General features: G+C 25.7%; 5 protein-coding genes across 8 annotated transcripts; 2 read left to right on the forward strand and 3 right to left on the reverse strand.

The window, feature by feature from the left end:
* Positions 1-210: 210 nt before the first annotated feature.
* LOC122629161 (major facilitator superfamily domain-containing protein 8) lies at positions 211-4,402 on the reverse strand. 2 transcript variants are annotated; one of them, XM_043812257.1, is made up of 10 exons: positions 4,138-4,402; positions 3,697-3,772; positions 3,463-3,610; positions 3,150-3,393; positions 2,853-2,941; positions 2,537-2,756; positions 2,334-2,433; positions 2,102-2,236; positions 1,850-1,959; positions 211-1,745 (listed from the first exon to the last, which is right to left on the reverse strand). In XM_043812257.1, the coding sequence occupies exons 2-10, from the start codon at positions 3,726-3,728 to the stop codon at positions 1,234-1,236; spliced, it is 1,590 nt and encodes a 529-aa protein (XP_043668192.1). In that variant the 5' UTR covers positions 3,729-3,772; positions 4,138-4,402; the 3' UTR covers positions 211-1,233. The 2 variants fall into 2 exon arrangements, with proteins under 2 accessions (XP_043668192.1, XP_043668193.1); XM_043812258.1 differs by lacking the exons at positions 3,697-3,772; positions 4,138-4,402 and having other exon boundaries at positions 3,150-3,389; positions 3,463-3,603.
* A 374-nt stretch (positions 4,403-4,776) lies between these two features.
* Positions 4,777-6,696, reverse strand: LOC122629163 (general transcription factor IIF subunit 2). Of its 2 annotated transcripts, XM_043812260.1 has the most exons (7): positions 6,358-6,696; positions 6,002-6,136; positions 5,765-5,916; positions 5,567-5,656; positions 5,346-5,470; positions 5,139-5,282; positions 4,777-5,043 (listed from the first exon to the last, which is right to left on the reverse strand). In XM_043812260.1, the coding sequence occupies exons 1-7, from the start codon at positions 6,378-6,380 to the stop codon at positions 4,882-4,884; spliced, it is 831 nt and encodes a 276-aa protein (XP_043668195.1). In that variant the 5' UTR covers positions 6,381-6,696; the 3' UTR covers positions 4,777-4,881. The 2 variants fall into 2 exon arrangements, with proteins under 2 accessions (XP_043668195.1, XP_043668196.1); XM_043812261.1 differs by having other exon boundaries at positions 6,002-6,694.
* Positions 6,697-6,945: 249 nt separating this feature from the next.
* On the reverse strand, positions 6,946-11,868 carry LOC122629121 (WD repeat-containing protein WRAP73-like). The gene is made up of 7 exons (XM_043812182.1): positions 11,570-11,868; positions 11,318-11,500; positions 10,995-11,174; positions 7,850-8,119; positions 7,571-7,727; positions 7,294-7,503; positions 6,946-7,216 (listed from the first exon to the last, which is right to left on the reverse strand). Exons 1-7 carry the CDS (start codon positions 11,732-11,734, stop codon positions 7,011-7,013), a joined length of 1,371 nt encoding a protein of 456 aa, XP_043668117.1. The 5' UTR covers positions 11,735-11,868; the 3' UTR covers positions 6,946-7,010.
* On the forward strand, positions 8,440-10,977 carry LOC122629119 (probable elongator complex protein 2). The gene is made up of 2 exons (XM_043812178.1): positions 8,440-9,744; positions 9,819-10,977. Exons 1-2 carry the CDS (start codon positions 8,555-8,557, stop codon positions 10,963-10,965), a joined length of 2,337 nt encoding a protein of 778 aa, XP_043668113.1. The 5' UTR covers positions 8,440-8,554; the 3' UTR covers positions 10,966-10,977.
* A 117-nt stretch (positions 11,869-11,985) lies between the features above and the next one.
* LOC122629118 (condensin complex subunit 1) lies at positions 11,986-18,006 on the forward strand. 2 transcript variants are annotated; one of them, XM_043812176.1, is made up of 21 exons: positions 11,986-12,231; positions 12,317-12,451; positions 12,510-12,685; positions 12,762-12,901; positions 12,995-13,076; positions 13,145-13,207; positions 13,274-13,507; positions 13,608-13,940; positions 14,053-14,239; positions 14,326-14,630; positions 14,709-15,101; positions 15,169-15,413; positions 15,491-15,611; positions 15,708-16,016; positions 16,094-16,218; positions 16,293-16,547; positions 16,639-16,911; positions 16,990-17,132; positions 17,199-17,522; positions 17,599-17,704; positions 17,790-18,006. In XM_043812176.1, exons 1-21 carry the CDS (start codon positions 12,117-12,119, stop codon positions 17,956-17,958), a joined length of 4,233 nt encoding a protein of 1,410 aa, XP_043668111.1. In that variant the 5' UTR covers positions 11,986-12,116; the 3' UTR covers positions 17,959-18,006. The 2 variants fall into 2 exon arrangements, with proteins under 2 accessions (XP_043668111.1, XP_043668112.1); XM_043812177.1 differs by having other exon boundaries at positions 17,599-17,700; positions 17,786-18,006.
* Positions 18,007-18,288: the final 282 nt, after the last annotated feature.

Genomic DNA, 18,288 nt, shown 5'->3' on the forward strand with positions numbered 1-18,288 from the left:
CTATCTAATCTGTCCAATAAATAAACAATTCTCTCTTATTAAGAAACATAGCTTTATAATAATTTAAACAATTATCCTACTGCTATTATCTTAGCTTTCTTTTAGTACAAAAAAATATTTATTGTATGCAATTCGTGGGAATCCTTGAGAATATCCTTGGTCCAATCTCCTTTTTGCAATAAAAAAAAAATAATTTTAATATAAACCAATTTTTGTAAAAATATTATTATTCATGTAAAAATTATTTTTTCCACAATAAAAATTTATACGCACAATATTATCTCATAATAACAATACGTTTCATATAAACAATATATTTCAATATGAAGAAAAATTTTTTTTTTATATATAACAGATTATTTTATATAAATTGTATTGCCATTACAAATAGTTTTTTCAAGTGATATATTATTATTTAAAATAATATTACTTTTTATAATTTATATATATGGTTATATATATATATTTTTTTGCTTTTACTCAACTATGATCAAAATACACATCTTTAGTCATATATTCAACTATCACATTAGACTTAATGTAAGTACATTAGAATTTCACTTGTTGGCAAGATAATTATTTGTAATTATTAATATATTCACCAATTTTACTTATTATAATAATAGTAACATAATCCTGTTGACAGAATATTAAATGAATTATAATTTTGTAATTTACACGAATGTTATTTTCTTCATTTTTTCAATACAGGTGAATATAGCTCAAAACTATGTTTTAATAACTGTAAAATGTAAATGTTATTGTTACAAATAAATGGTATATGATTTAATAATTTTTCAAATAATACTCGGTTTAATATTTCTATAGTTAAGAGAAAAAATTATGTTATTTCTGTATTCTAATAGTTTAGTTGGTACGATTAATAAAATTTGCAAAATTATTCCTATGATTATATACAGATAGTCTTTCTTTCATTTATTATATATACTTTTTTCTAAAAATTGTATTGTATAATAAAAAAATGTAAATAGGCATCAAAATATATTGTTTCTTATATCATAATATCATATTTGTATGTATAATCTATGATGTTTGTTTGAACTTATGCTCATAATAGAGTGCAAGTAAAATATTTGTTGATGTTATTAAAGCTTTTAATTTCAATTGTTTTCTAATTCTTTATATGAAAAGGTATGATTGAAGTGAATATTATTTAAATGTAGATATCTAGATGATATCACAAATCAAATTCCAGTTTTATCATAATAATGTTTACTTTTTATCATAATTTATTTTAGTATCAGATTTATGAGTTTCATTTATTTCCTCAATATGAGATTTAGTTCGAACTAAAGGTATTGCAGTATCTTGTTTTTGTTCTTCTCCTATATTATTTCTCTTAATTATTGTCGGTGGTACTAAACGTCTATTCACTATTTGTAACCATACCATGGAAGCTAATAACATTACTCCTGTAACACCAAAAGTATGATATGTTCCAAAGCGCGTATAAATCATGCTAACAAAAACTGGTCCCAAAACTCTGGAAGCACATCCAGCACCTGTCATTAATCCCATCCAGACACCTTGTGGTCGTGGCCCAAGAACTTTACTAAATATAGTTTGTATTAAGGTAACTCCTATGGGATATCCTACACTAGTGAAACTATATCCAATAATAAATTGTATTACAGTTAATTGTGGAGTATATTTGCACCATTCTTGAGTACTTTGACATCCTAATATTTCTGAACCATTCTCATTTGCAGTTATATTGTTGAAAGCTACAAAATATATAAAAAAAAAATTAAAATACATTTTCAAAATTATATAAAATATAACTTTAAAATAATTATAATAATGATTGATATATTTGATCAAAAGTTACATCCAAGATCAGCAATCTTTGGAGGATCAGGCCCCCATGGTATACAAAATAGTCGTCCAATAAACATAAATAGGAAGCCACCCCATACCATTACTTTTCTTTCAGCAAATCTAAAAAAAAAAAAAAAGAAAAATAGTTTGAATTAGAAATAAAATTTACGTATATTGCTAAAAATATACTTTTATTACACAAAAATATAAAATAAGGAAAATATTATTTACTGTGTTTTTTTATATTATAAAAAGAATTTACCTTTTACAAATAGGTCCAATCATTACAAACGTAATACATGCTATCACACCACCAATACTCATTAACAATCCCAAATAATATAAAGATTCAGTTTTTGACCAACCAAATTGATCCATTGTAAGAGGAGTACCCAATCTGAATAGTATAAATAAAATTGAATAGTAAACCAAAGGATCATTATATATAACATTTAAATATATATCTTTGAAGATTACAAATACTATTTTCTTACGTTTCTAGAAGAACGAAATTAAAAACCAAAACAAAAAAAGCACAGATTAATGTCCAAGCTGCTAAATAATCAGATTTTATTGCCTTCCATGCTTCTTTTTCTGTAATTTAAAATGATATTCAGTAATAAAAGTTAATTATGTTAAACAGACAGATAAGAATAAGAAAATATGTAATACTATAAAAAAGGAAATAATTTCTTACCAGTAGCTTTCCCACCATTACGCATAGCTTCTCTTATAGCAATTGTATGCTCTTTAAAACTCCATGGTAAAAATAAAATGAAATTAATAATTCCCATTATAACATTTATCCAACCAGTCATTGTATACATATTAAATGGTAGACTTAAAAAATATATAGTTTTATCACCAAGTGGAGTAACAGCAGCTTGTAAACCAGGTCCTACTACAAATCCTAAAACCTAAAATTTTAATTCATATCAATTTTTTATTACATAAATATTATGATACTTTAATAAAGAGAATTATTTTGTATATATGACGTACAAGAATTTTACCTGTGCAAGAGTAATCATAGAAACTGCCTGAGTCCTTTCTGAAAGTTTCGTAGCTGCAGATAAATATGATCTAGCCACTGCAACATTTGCTGGAAATAATATAAAATAAAATTGGTTAAATCTGTTAATGTTTGTACTAATTACAACAACTTTTATTAGAATAATGAAAGTAGTACATACAAACACATTTAAAATATTAATCCTATACTTTCATTGTTCATTTTTTTTTTTTTATTCAACTGTATTAATAGATGTAGAATAGATAATTGATAGATAAATAATTGAAAATTCATTAACCAGAACTAACTCCAACGAGGAATCTGGCACTAGCCATAAGAGCCTTTCTATCACCTGGTAGAATTTCTAGGATGCTATACATTGCTGATGCACAGATAAAAAGGAGTAATGTAATTAAAAGGGGCAGTCTTACAGACCCTCTTTTGTTGCCCCACCAACCAACTAATGGAGAAAATAGCATTTGACCTAAAGGATTAGCTGCTACTACATAACCCATATATTCTTTCCCTGCTGTGCGATCTAACTGAAATAGAAATATAAAGTAATCAATATAATTCTATACTTTTTTAATGTTTGTTATTTTAAATTATACCTTATCTAAATATGGCCAAACTCCAGTTAAAACTATGCTGAATCCAAGAGACATAAGAAACATAGTAAAATAAATTATATATATACTTTTCCATCGTTCTCCTTTTTCTTTAAATGTTTCTAAGTCATCATTAATATAAGCAGACTGCCTAAAAAGTGAATAGAATTTTTTGATGAAAAAAGGTAAATTTTACTGATTAAAATTATATCTTTATATTATTAATTTAAATTATACTTTTTGGCAAATATTTTCCTGAGCCGATCCATCAAGAAATAATATATAAATATTTCTTAAAAAAGTATTTGATTTCCTAAAAAGATATAAAATGTTAGATATATCAAGTTTAATTCAAGAAAATATATTAATTATATTGTTTAACTGTTAAAAAAAAATTATAAAATATATAATTAGATTACATGTTACTATGTGAATAACAAAGAAATTATATCTTTATATTAATTAAGTTAAATTTAAATAATTAAATTCATTATCAATTTGAACATAATTCTAAATAAAATAACATTATCAACAATATCAAACAAAACATAAGTATGAGATGTAATAACGCATCAGATATCTATATCACCTTATATTTTTGAAGGTAAATCATTATATTTAATGAAATCATTTAATTTAATATGAATTATAAATTTATAAAAGATTATTAAATCTTACGTCTGTTTTGTACTCCGTTGATTAATTACGTTAAAAATTTAAGAGGTTAAGTTGACATATTTATCTTCACAATTGTTTACAAGATCTATTTTGTATCATATAATATATTAAATTTGATCAAATGTTAATTAACATAAATATTAATAAATTATAAATCATCACAAAAGATATGAACACATTTTTGACTATCTATATTGCACTCTCCCGAAGTTGCATTGAGTTGAGATATCTAAATAAAATTGTCTTAGCTTATCGAAGTTATTTATAGTGAAAAACTAGGGACTCAAGATCATATATGATTGAAAAGTTTATTCAGATAAGAAACCATAAAGTGTAATTTGTATCAATCATAAAAACATAATGTAAGAATATTTCCCTTGCAATTATATTATCTCATTAAAATGTCTTCATTATGTTTTATATTAATTTTCGTAAAACTCTTAGAAATTAGTAATATTATAATGAAATTTTATTTACAATTTGTTTTATAATGCAATATAATATACTGCTTGCATTTTGTCGTCACGAAATGTGACATAAAAGTAACAATTCGTAATTTTATAAAGTACGCGTCAATTGTAATTTGTATTAAAAATGCAAACCAAACACAAAGGATAATTGAATCTTAATTTATCAGTCTTCAGTAATGTTATCATTTATTTAGAAAAATAAATACTTTTTTATTTGGGGTCCTAGCAATATACTCTTTTAAAAATAAGGTTATTTATATACACAGATACTATCTTAATCATCATCAGATTCATTAGTTTTTTTAGAATCATTTTCTGCAGATTTCTCTTCTTCTTCCTTATAATGTCGATATTCCGGTTTTAGTTCCCACATATTTCGATGTGGATTTTTCAAGTTGTAGTTACATACCTCATTAAGAATTTCTTTTAAATATACCTAAAATTTATATATAATAATAATATTAGTATATAATAATAATTATATTATAATAATTTAGATTTTTAGATTTATCGATTGGCTTTATAATTTACAATTGGTTGTCGTGTAATTTTTACAAGATCTCTGATATTGTAATACTGATGTTTTTCAAATGCTGCAAAGAGCATATCTAAGACTGCATCTTTATTATCTCTCATTTTCTTTCCTTCTGCTTTCTTCTTTTCAGCATACTGAATCTATAAAATATATCATATTTTTATGATATTGCATATTATTATAAATAAATAAAGAATACTTACATTATGTTTATGATCAGATACAGGTTTGAAATTTTGCACTACCCTGTCTAATTGTTGAACTTGTCTTTGTGGTACAGATGCTTTTTTTATGCTTTCTAATTTTAATTTCATATAACAATTATCCGCTAAAAAATAATAAAAATAAATAAATAATGTTGAAGTAATACTAATATAACATACATTTATCTTTGCACAAAATATTTTCTATAAATAAAACCTACCATATGGACGACATTCTAATTTTTGCACTATTCTTCCTTCCATATATAGTTTTTCACTTTCAGGAACAATACTATCAGATGTAACTGATGCTATATCATAAATAAAATAAGTTATACAAAAATTTCTTAGCCAAAATTATTCTACTAATAATATATAAAAACTATCTTGTAAAATAATATCATATTTTAAGTACTTACGTGTAACATGAGAAAAGACTCCTAACATTTGTCGAGTTACTGTAGTAACATCAAGTCTATGCTGTTTTGGAATATCTTCTTCCCCTGGTTCTTTTAAAGCTAAAACAGCTTCTGATAGTCTAAGAGATACTTCTGCTTTTTGACCAGGATTTCTAATATATAAAATATAAGGTAGCTATTTAATAATTAAAAAAAAAACGTAATATATTTTGTATCAATTAACTGGTATAACCTTACTTAGTTATTTTTAATTTTCCGACCTCTATATTTCCGGGTGCCTTTTCCCATTTGTTAGCAATGTATTTTGGTACTTTAACAAGCCATACACCTCGTCCTGCATTACTTAAATCTAATTCTTTTTCTGTATGAGGACTATTAGCAGACATGATCTCTTAATATTTTTGCAAAACGTAATAAATAATCGTATAATATAAAAATACTAAAAAACATATATTTATTAATAAAAATAAAAATTTGTTTAATTTTTTACAAATATTTCACAATTTTGTTGTTAATTTTGATGTTAAAATGCGAATTAAATATATTGATATATTGCGAAATTAACAATAGTAAGGTTAAGGAGCGTTATACACCTTAACTTATTATACATATACATTTATCTTCTTTTTAAAATAATACTTTTGTATGTATATAATTTTATGAAAGATAAAATGTGTAGTATGACCAATAAAAAAACTAATAAAGAGCGTTTTTGTTTAACAATGCGACATTAGAAAACTAGCTTTCATTAATGTAACTACTTGTTTTCACCTGTACCGTTTACTACACAAACTAAATAGTTAAATAGAGATGTATATATATGTATATATTCATGATCGATGATCTAGAAATTTCCAAAGATAACTAGATTGGCAATGCGAAAGTGGCGCCATCTTCCACGAGTCTCTAGCAACTTCATTTTCATCTAGACCATCGAACGTCACTATGTCATTTTAATTTGCTTAGGAAAATAAACTTTTTTATTATTAGTAATTATTATAATATATATCGTAAAAAATAAAATAAAATTCACCGTGGTAAAGCTACATTATGAAATGTTATTTTGCAGCTCTTACATCTTTATCCAGTTTGTGTCATTTAATTGAATAATTTGAGTTAGTTTAATACAATTCAAAATTAATATAAGTAATATTGTGTGTTCTGTTATATAAAATAAACGCTTTAACAAATCTTATAAAAGTTTATTATATAACAAAAAGAATTATTGATACACACATGTATATTATTAAAATTTATTCTCCATCTGACAAACAGCAACTTTATTATAGCCATAAAGTATAAACGTTTTTCCATTAGGATGCCAATGAGCATTTAAAGCTGTTATATTGTTTGGTGTAGGTATACATAATGCTTTATCTGGTGTCCATTCAAATATGTATGCACATTCACAAAAAACTAATAAATGAATATGTATTGGATTCCATTTTATGGCTATAAATGTAATAAAAAATATCACTAATCATTTAACATTTTAATCACTGAGTAAATTAGTTTCAAGAACTTTATACCTGTAATAGTGTTTTGAAGTAATAAATAATCAATATAATCAGCAACTAAATCCCATATCCATAACGTACTGGGATATAGTTGATGTTTTATAGCTAAATATCTACCACATGAACTATATTCTAAAATATCAATTTTGGCAATTGAAAATTTATTATTATTATCAATTCTACCAATTTTGATATTTAATGGTCGGCCACTTTCTTCTTCCACTAAAAGAATGTTTATTAATTTCAAAATTTTTCGAAGAAAATAATATACTTCATATAAATCACTTACATGTATGTTTGCTATTTAAGATAGAAGGTTTAACAGAATTTTTAGAATGAATGACACATTCTTTATAAACCTTATTTAAGTAGTTATTTTCAGAAATAACAGGTTCCAAATATAATTGTAAAATTGGATCCCATGTTACATGATTAAGAACTACTATCTATATAAATCAAAAATTTATTTTGAATAAAATTTTTTTAACAAGGATTTAATCAAGTACAGTATAAAATTTATTTGTATGTATGTATGTATGTATGTATATATATATGTATATGTATATACCACTTCATTAAATCCAATAACTGCTAGTAATTGACCACTGGCACTCCATTTTACATTCTCAATTCCTTTCAATTCTCTTACTTTGTCATGTTCTACATCAGAAATATTTTTGTTTTTTAATGGAGAAAACACACCAATATTTTTTTCCTTAAGAGTAGAATATATAATTAACTTTGATTCATTGCTTAATGAACACCAAATACACAATAAATCATTGTCTGGAGACCAAGATATGCCACTGATACTATTCAAACGTTCACATATAAGTTTCTAAAAAATATTTTTTCTTTTTATTAATATTCTTACTCTTAATCAATTAAATAAATGCTAATTTATACAATTATGTAATGATAATAATAATAATAATAATGATAATAATAATAATAATAATAATAATAATAATAATAATAAAACAATTATAACAAAAACAACAAGAACAATAATAAAAAGTAGATGGAAATCTATTACGCATTTGAATTTGAACGCAAGTAAAAATCAACCATTGTAGTTTCAACAAACTTACCAATTTCATAAGTCTCTAGCATATATTCCTAGGGAATAATTCATTTATAATATTGCTATTATCGACTTTTAAATTGCTACTATAACCTCCGATTATTTCTATTAAAATTTATTCACACTTTATTTACTAATATTAATAAATTATTTTTATATTTAGCCTTCCTTCTCAAATAATTGTAGAAAATGACAACTTGCTATATATCTTGTGCTTGCAATCGTGTTCCACATTCAATTGATTGGGGAAGAAACAAATTAATTTGTTATGCAGCATGTAATGCAGTGGCAATATATAATCCAGATTTTTCAAAAATTGGTAAAGTTTTACAAACACTTCATGGTCACAAAAATCGGGTTAATACAGTGCAATGGATTAAATTTGGAAATGGAGATCCAGAAACAGAAATATTATCATGTTCATCAGATGGTACTGCAATTATTTGGAGTAATATACATGGTTCTTTCAAATGTACTTCTATTCTGAATGTGGGTGAAATTGTTACTTTCAGTAATTATTTATACCTTGATAATACATTCAATGATATATCTTTCAACAAATTATTGATTTGTACTGGTTCAAGTACAGGAGAATTAAAATTATGGCTACGAAATGATCATAATAATGCTATATGTTTTCAAACATTAACATTTGGAAGAAAATTACCTATAGAAGCTTTTATATCATATTTACCATATAGTAATTATTCTTTACTAGTGATAGCTTTAGAAGATTCTTCAATTCAATTATATATTCAAAATTCAAAAACTACAGATTTAAATTTTGAAAAGGCTCAAATTTTACTTGGACATGAAGATTGGATTAGATGTATAGATATTACAAATGACATAGAAGGAAATATTTTAATAGCAACTGGCTCGCAAGATGCCACAATACGTTTATGGAAAATTTCTATATACAAAGAAGAAAAATCAAGTGAGGAAATACTTGAGCAAAAGAAACACTTATTTGAAGTTGATGAAATAAAATATAACACTACTTTGGAATCTGTTCTTAGTGGTCATGAAGGCTGGATATATGGTGTACATTGGTATCCAGTGAAAAAAAAAGATGGCATCAATCATAACTCAATAAAATTATTATCATGTTCTTTAGATAAATCAATGATTATATGGGAACCAGATCCTACTACTGGAATATGGTATGAAACTGTAAGAGTTGGTGAAGTTGGTGGAAATTCTTTGGGCTTTTATACATGCAAGTTTAGTCCAGATGGATTAAATATATTGGCACATAGTTATCATGGATCCTTTCATATATGGCAATATTCTAGCTCAGCAGAAGATTGGATTCCAAGATTTGCACCTAATGGACATTTTGGAGAAGTAGTAGACCTTTGTTGGGATCCCAAAGGGAGGTTTGTATCATAGATAATGTATCTTAATAGTTTTTATAATATGAATTACAGAAATATCCTTATTAATGTAATAGATTTCTCATCACTACCAGTACGGATCAAACAACACGAATTCATGCACCATATAAAGATGGTTTAACAGAACTATGGCATGAGATTGGTCGCCCACAAGTGCATGGATATAATATGGCATGTTTAGCAATATTGAAACCTTATATGTTTGCTTCAGGTGCAGAAGAAAAAGTAGTACGTATTTTTACTGCACCATCAAACTTCAAAAAATATTTGACACAGATTGCAAATACAGATGACTTCGAAAATATGGTAGCTGAAGGTGCTAATGTACCAGCACTTGGATTAACAAATAAAGCAATATTTGATACAGAAGTTAAAAAAAATGAAAACTGTTTAAAGAATGAAGATTACAATCCATTAACAGAGGAAGAGTTAATGCAAGATACACTTTGGCCAGAATTACAAAAATTATATGGACATGGATATGAAATATTTTCTATGGCTGCTAGATATGATGGAGTATTGTTAGCTACAGCATGTAGATCAACTTCACCAGAATATTCTACTATAATATTATGGGATACAAAAATATGGTCACAAATTCAAAAACTATCATTTCATCAGCTGACTGTTACACAGCTTTCATTTTCACCTAATGGTAAATATTTGTTGTCTGTGTCTAGAGATAGAAGATGGTCATTATACGAATGCAATGAAAATTTTTACAATCTAGTTGCATGTAGCTCAAAACGAGATAATCTTCATTCTCGTATAATTTGGTGTTGTGCATGGTCACATGATTCTCTATATTTTGCAACTGGATCTAGAGATGGTAAAATTGGTATATGGGATGAAACTGTAAAGGAAGTTAAAACTATTGTACCATTAACAAGTTTAGATGTACAAAATCAATCAGTTACAGCACTTTCTTTTGCCCCATTAAAAATAGAGGAATATTATATCTTAGCTGTAGGCTATGAAGCAGGTCACATTGAAGTTTATAAACTTATATTAAAAACAGAAGATTGTCTGTGGAAGAAATATATAATATATAATACTGCACAAGCTCATCACTTAACTGTGAAGAAACTTGCCTTTAGACCTCAAGATAATAATCAGTATAATGAATTACAATTGGCAAGCTGTGGATCTGACCATACTGTTAGGATTTATAATATTGACACTTTTAAAAATAAAGATTTATAATTTTATTCAAAATATAATTTTTTACTTACCCTGCTTATTTTCCAATTAAAGGTTTTATAAATGTCTACTGTTTCATGCCCATTATCCGTTATTATCACAGCTAATCGATCACCATTTGGGCTAAACATTAATTTATTAAATACTGATGATTTCAAATTTGGAATATGTAATACACTATTATCTTCTAGTGACCATATAGATACCTGAATCTAAATAACCAAAGAAGACATGACAATATAAAATAGATATAATAAAATATGAATAATTTATAATCATTTAAATATTCAATTTTAAGCTTGATCATTAGTTGTAATGCAAAAAAGGTAAAAACTAAAAAAAGTATTAGACATACATTGAGTTCTGATAATGTGAGAAGATGCTTATTATTTGATGACCAAGTAATACTCGCTAAACCAGCACTGCCTTCTATCAATTTATATTTCCATTGCGGATAATTTAACGAATATACTTGCACAAGAGCTTTTTTTATATTAGCACATAAAATATACTCGTTATTCGGAGCCCATTCTATATACTAAAATAAATATATATTTAAAATAAGAAAAAAAGGCTAATTATTAACGATTTATATATAGGAACTAACCTCGATTATGTCTGAGAAAATGAATGATTGAACAGTATTCCATGTTTTTACATTCTTTACAATTAAATTTGCTTGAAATGCAATTGCTAAATATTTACCATTTGTTGAAAAATAACATAATTGATTATTTACACGTAATATCTTTTCTTCTATTTTCAATGACATCGCGCCGTTTTCTTTTATACAATCAATGGTGATTCAGTTTGACCATCATTTTAGTAAAAATATATTTTTTGGAAGTTAGTTAATTATAGTAAAAATTCGATATTTTTTATACTAAATAATTAAATATAAATAATTTCTTTTCATAAATAGAATGTATTTAAATATAGAAACGTGTATATATTTATATTATGTGAAATAATGTTTTTTTTTTATGTATTGTCAGCAGTGAAATTGAAAAGTGACAGTTAAAAACAGCGAACTTTACAATTCAATCTGTGGTAAACTTGTGTCGTTAGTAGTTTTTATCTACACAATTCACTGTTTATTATAAACTATTTCTATAATTGTGATAATCAAACGAATATATAAAATAAATATAAAAATGATGAAAGATTTCATAATTCCTCTAAACAAGGATGAACTTTTAACATCACATGCTGGAGAGTATTCTGTAGAAAAAATTATTTCATTGGGTATGATACCAAAAGCTTTAGAAGGTAAGTAATTGTTTATAATAAATTGTTTATAAAAACTATTCAAGTTTTTAGATAAATTTAATGAATGTTATAAATATTGTTTTAGCTTCTAGAAATACTTTGCAAACTGATGGAGCAAGTTTTATTTTAACTTGTTTTGATACATTTTTTGCTGTTTTGGTCCATGGCAATAAAATAGAATTACAAGTTGCTTTAATTTCTTTTAGAAGAATTTTTAAAGGTCTGTATTTAAATCAAGATTAATATCAATATATACTAAATAAATTTTCTTAACATAGGGATACAAATATTGGTAACAGATATGGAAAAGATTTTTGATCAAGGGAAAGAAATAGAAGAAAAAGAAAGACCGAAGTTCTTATGTATCAATAAAATGTTGGCTTATTTACTTTCGCAATTCATTTGTCATATAAATGATCAAATAAGTAAAAATTCAAGTAACATACAAAATCCTGTAAAAATTTTATTTATTTATACATTTGTTAATACATGATATAAGTAATATGCTGATGTCACTTCTTTTTTTTTAGCGTAAAAAGAATGCAAAATCTGATGAAGAAGATAAATGGAATGATGAACGACAGAAAGTATTAGAGCTTATATATCGGTGGCTTCAATTGCCATTACAAAAAATTTGGAAACCTTCAATTGTTGAAGATTCATTTGTAACGTAAGTTTAAGAAAAACTATCAGAATAGATAACATATTATTGCAAAATAGTATGTCCATATAAATGTTATTAATAACACTTCTATTCTTTCAGAGTATTATCACAAATATGTTATAATGTAATAGAACATTGCAAGGATATCAAACAAAAACATACTAGACAAACAATTTTTGAGGTACGATTTTCATATTTTATGCTATTACATACATAAATGTGATTATAAAAATTCTTATTTTTTGGTAGATTTTGGGAATTCTTATTAAAAAATACAATCATGCTATAATTTGTGTTGTAAGAATTGTTCAGGTATGTAAATTTTGTTTATTAATTTCAAAATTTATAAGATATTTAAATAATAAAAAAATATGATAGCTAGTTAAATTGTGTGACACATTGCCGGCTTATATTGCCACTGGTGTTGTCCATATGGCTGGTGAATGTGGATGTAATGGTCTTTTAAAACAAGTAATAAAAGAAATTGATCAAACTGAACCAACAGAAGCAGAAAGTCGCAATATATCTACTTTCTTGGAAAATATAGCTACTTTGAAACCTGATATTATGTTACCAGTCATGGGTGATATATTGGAATATCTTGAAAATGAAGTACGATTTTTAATATATCATTTTTAAAATTTTAATATATTAAATTTATAGTTTTATTAATAATTCAATTAAAATTTAATATTGAAATTAAAATTTATAGTATTACGTTACGAGAAATTGTGCCATTGGAATCATAGGCACAGTAGTCCCAACAGTATTGACAAATGAAGATCTTACTCCAGAACAAAAAGAACAACGAGACGAATATCTTAATAGCTTATTTGACCATATAATGGATTGCAATTCATATGTAAGATCTAAAGTACTGCATGTTTGGCAAAATTTAAGTCATGAAGGGGCTATACCTTTAGCGATACAAGGGAAACTATTGAGTGCTTGTATATCACGATTGCAAGATAAAAGTGCAAATGTTCGTAAACAGGCATTACAATTACTAAGAACATTACTTCAAAGTAATCCCTTTGCTGCTAAGGTCAGTAATATATAGATATATAGTATAAGTTATTTCATTAGCCAATGAAATGATCATAAGATGATAGTATATGTAAAACGGAATAAATTTATTTTTAATTCTTATGTTATAGTTAGAAGAGATAGAATTTTCTAAATCAGTGGAGAGAGAAAAAATAAAATTAAAAGAATTACAGACACTATTTGCCAGTAATAGTGCACGTGGAGATAGTGAAAGATTAGAACTCTGGAATACTTTACTTCCAGATATAAATAAAGCTATCAAGAAAATTATAGAAAGCCACAATGAAAACAGGGAGGGTAAATATTTCTATATACCTTATTAGAAAAATATTGTTCTTATTTATATGTTACAGAATTTAAGAATTGTATATATTATCTTGCAGATGGCAAAGAAACAACAAATGATGATATTGATCCAAACTCTGCATTTGAAAAAATAAGACAGTTAATGTTAAATGGAGAAGTTTTTGATGCTGTATCATATTTATGGATAATTTGTACAAAATTGCAAGAGACTCCTAAAATAGAAAATCTTTCTTCTGAGGCAAAAAGGGAATGTCTATTTACTTTTCTATTAAAAATTTTTATGGAATCAGAAGATAGAATAACTAAAGAAAACATATCACCAAAGAAAAAAAAGCAAAAAGAAGAAATTACAGCACAAAAGCGACTTATAAATTATTTAGAGGTAAAAAATTATACTTTTTGCATAATTAATGCATACATAATGATTAGAGAGATTTATTAATACAATTGTCTGTTAAAGAATTCTTTAGAATTTGCAACAAAATTAAAAAATGCTATACCTCTAGTAGAAGCATTACTTTTTTCTACAACATCTAGTGATGCTATTGAAGCATGTTCTTTACTTGGCATAGCAAGTCAATTTGGTGTAACAGGAGCAACAGCTTCAGTGAATAAAGCATTGTTTCAAGTACTACATAATGATCAATCAGTACGCCGAAATATAGCTACAGTATATAAGCAAATATATCTTAATAGCAATGAGTCCCAAAAATCAACTAGACAAAGAGCTATTATTTGTGTAAAGTCTTTAATTAATTTGGTGAAAAAACTTCAACCTGGGCAAAGTTCATCATTAGAAGAATTAATTAAATTATGGTATAATGATAAAGAAATAAGTGAAGAAACATTACAGGTATGTCATATGAAAGAAAATTGTTAAAAAAAATTTTTTTGTGCTTATTTACGGCGTTTATAAACAGGTATTATGGGAAATATTTTCAATGAAATTACCTGATACAACACCAATAGAGAGTAGAGCTGCTTTAATATTAATAATGATGATAGGTCAGACTGAGAGTGGAATAATAGTTGAAAATTTAGATGTATTAGTAAAAATTGGACTAGGACCACGAGCAAAAAATGATCTTCTTTTAGCTCGAGATACCTGTAGGACTTTACAGAAAATCAAGCAAGAGAATCAAAATATTGAAGTTGCCCCTATTAGGTAAAAAATAAAGTATTTAATTGATAAATATAGTATTTAAAATAGAAGTTTTTATAATAAAAATTCATTTTATATAGGTATCCAAATAATCACAGCATGTTCCAAGAAATTATTACACTTTTAAAAGATAATTTTTATAATCTAAAAGAAAATGGCTATATTTCATTTGCTACTGATGCAATTAATGTGGTATATAAGGTGAGTTTTTTTTTTTTTTTAATATTGGCACAATCATCCTCTCGTTTTTTTTTCTTTTATTTATATTTAATTTTCAAATATATTTTATAATTTAAGTTAGCTAACCAACCTCATCATTTAATAAAGAATTTTTTATTGGATATTTACAAAACTGAGCAATTTACTGTTGAAAATGATAAATCAATAGTTATATCTTCCATTGTATTATCAAAATTATTACACATAGTTGGACATATTGCTATAAGAGAAATGGTGCTCTTGGATATAGAAATATACAGGGAATTAAAACGAAGAAATAATATACGAGACCTAAAGAAAAATAAGGATTTAAATAAAGACAATACAAAACGCAATGTATCTATAGCATCTATTAGTAGTTGTAATAGAAGTGTGCGTGCTAAAGAGGTTTGATATATCTATTTTCTATAGATATTTATATTCTTTTTCGATTTTTTCATTTAATAACAACAAATGTTTTATAGGCTTTACAAGAGGATAATGGAGAAGATGCTTTAGAGGGTGCAGCAGATGATACTGATGCTGAATTTATAAATACTGCATTGGAATCTGAAATAGTAACTGGTGATGGATTACTTACCAAATTTATGTATGTATGCCCACTATCAATGTTTTATAATAATAACACGAATACTAAATAATATAATTATTATTTGTTTATAGGCCCATTATATCACATGTATGTCAACATCCTGAAAAATATGGTAATGAAAATTTACAAGCTGCAGCTACACTAGCTTTGTGTAAAATGATGACAGTAAGTTCTGTATTTTGTGAAACATATCTTCAATTATTGGTTACGATATTGGAACGTTCACCTTATCCAGGAATCAGAGCTAATGTTCTTATTGGCCTAAGTGATCTTACAACTAGATTTCCCAATCAAGTAGAACCATGGACAAAACATATATATGGCAGGTAATTCTATAATGATAAGTTTATTGTAATTAATTTATTTTTCAAATTGTTCTACTCGTTAGTTAAGATATAAATAACGTTTTGTTTATAGACTTCGAGATGAAGATAAACACGTACGTAGTACTTGTGTTCGGGTACTATCTAATCTCATAATGAGAGAGATGGTGCGCGTTAAAGGTCAAGTGTCGGAATTAGCTCTTTGTATCATAGATGAAGATATTCAGATTCAACAAGATACTAAATATTTTTTCAAAGAACTTTCACAAAGGGGTTATGCTCTTTATAATGTGATTCCTGACATATTATCACGATTATCTGATCCACAAGTAAATCTTAGTGAAAGTCATTTTCAACAAATTCTTGGGTAAGTATTATGATCTGTACGTACATGTGAATATTCTGGAAAATTTAACTCTATCTTTTGTTTCGTTTTATTTTACAGTTATATTTTGAGTTTGGTACAACATAAAAAACAAACTGATACAATAATCGAAAAAATTTGTGCGAGATTCAAACTTGCTACTACTGAAAGACAATGGTGTGATCTTTCTTATTGCCTTTCAATTTTACAATTTAGTGTAAAAAGTAAGTATGATATAATATAGTTTAAAAAAATTAATGTTATATGTATAATATATTTCTACACTTTAGGTGTACGACGTTTGATTGAAAGTTTACCTCTTTTAAAAGAGAAAATTCATCATAAACAAGTATTAAAAACACTTCAAGGTATAATAGAACAAACGAAAAAGAAATCTGATACTAAATCTGTATGTTTAGAATTAGAGGAAAAAATAAAAGAGTTATTAGAGGGGTCTGAGAACATTGAAACAAATGATAATATTTTAATGCCACCACCGACAACGTTATTACAACAAAAATCACGTACAGGAACACAGAAGGATAGTGACGAAGATGAAAATCATTCTGATACTGATTTAGATCCACAACCTGTAACAAAAAGAATTCTCACTTGTAGGAATTATATTTTAACTATATTTATATTAAAAGATTCTATATAATATATTCAAATATATTATGTATATTGCAGCAAGAAAAACTAGGAAGAAAATTTGTATTTACAAAGGTAATTCCGATTCCAGTTCGGAATCAGATAATGAAGATCGCGAACAAAAAGTTACGCCGAGTAAAAGTAAGTGTTTTCTAATAAATAGAATGCTTTAAATAATATAACTATAATATCAAATACTATTAATTCTTAATATTTCCATTATAAGGTAGTACGAGATTAAAAAGTAATCGAAAAGTTATGAATTCAACTCCAATTACACAGTCTCCATTACCGAAGAGGAATAAACCCAGTAAAACAGTAGAACATTCAGCCAAAACATTAGTAAGGACACCTAGACAAATGACAATACGAGCTTCAACCCGATTGTCACATTTATAAAAATAATAATACATAAAAAATTAATAAATATCATAAAGATAAAAGATATTATATCATTAATTTTTTATACGTGCACAGATATAAGTATAATGAAATAATATTTAAATTAAGATATCAATAATTATTAATTATTGAGATTCATTTTATTTTTTGGAAAATAATTTAATTCTTAATTCTGCTTTATGTTTAATGTGCAAAATTCAGTTTTTATAATAAGTGTAAAGATGGTAAGAAATTTAAAAAAGATATATTTTATTATATATTTGCATACAATATATGCATTTTGTTCAATTTCTTGAAAAAAACTAGTGTAAAAATTTTTTTTTTACA

The sequence above is a fragment of the Vespula pensylvanica genome, chromosome 5 (assembly GCF_014466175.1).
Source record: "Vespula pensylvanica isolate Volc-1 chromosome 5, ASM1446617v1, whole genome shotgun sequence".
Lineage (NCBI taxonomy): Eukaryota > Metazoa > Arthropoda > Insecta > Hymenoptera > Vespidae > Vespula > Vespula pensylvanica.

Coding starts and splice junctions, on each gene's coding strand:
- LOC122629163 (XM_043812260.1), bottom strand. CDS start 6,380: ATGTATATGTATAATAAGTTAAG. Junction 5,283..5,345: donor TATCTGATCATAAACATAAT/GTAAGTATTCTT, acceptor TATATTTTATAG/ATTCAGTATGCTGAAAAGAA. Junction 5,044..5,138: donor AAATTACACGACAACCAATT/GTAAATTATAAA, acceptor TATAAATTTTAG/GTATATTTAAAAGAAATTCT.
- LOC122629121 (XM_043812182.1), bottom strand. CDS start 11,734: ATGTCATTGAAAATAGAAGAAAAGATATTACGTGTAAATAATCAATTA. Junction 11,501..11,569: donor TTTTCTCAGACATAATCGAG/GTTAGTTCCTAT, acceptor TATTTATTTTAG/TATATAGAATGGGCTCCGAA. Junction 7,728..7,849: donor TTATTGGATTTAATGAAGTG/GTATATACATAT, acceptor TGATTTATATAG/ATAGTAGTTCTTAATCATGT.
- LOC122629119 (XM_043812178.1), top strand. CDS start 8,555: ATGACAACTTGCTATATATCTTGTGCTTGCAATCGTGTTCCACATTCA. Junction 9,745..9,818: donor TGTTGGGATCCCAAAGGGAG/GTTTGTATCATA, acceptor TTAATGTAATAG/ATTTCTCATCACTACCAGTA.
- LOC122629161 (XM_043812257.1), bottom strand. CDS start 3,728: ATGGATCGGCTCAGGAAAATATTTGCCAAAAA. Junction 3,611..3,696: donor AGGAAAATATTTGCCAAAAA/GTATAATTTAAA, acceptor TTCACTTTTTAG/GCAGTCTGCTTATATTAATG. Junction 3,394..3,462: donor TTTGGCCATATTTAGATAAG/GTATAATTTAAA, acceptor TTTCTATTTCAG/TTAGATCGCACAGCAGGGAA.
- LOC122629118 (XM_043812176.1), top strand. CDS start 12,117: ATGATGAAAGATTTCATAATTCCTCTAAACAAGGATGAACTTTTAACA. Junction 15,612..15,707: donor CAATTAATGTGGTATATAAG/GTGAGTTTTTTT, acceptor TTATAATTTAAG/TTAGCTAACCAACCTCATCA. Junction 16,219..16,292: donor GGATTACTTACCAAATTTAT/GTATGTATGCCC, acceptor ATTTGTTTATAG/GCCCATTATATCACATGTAT.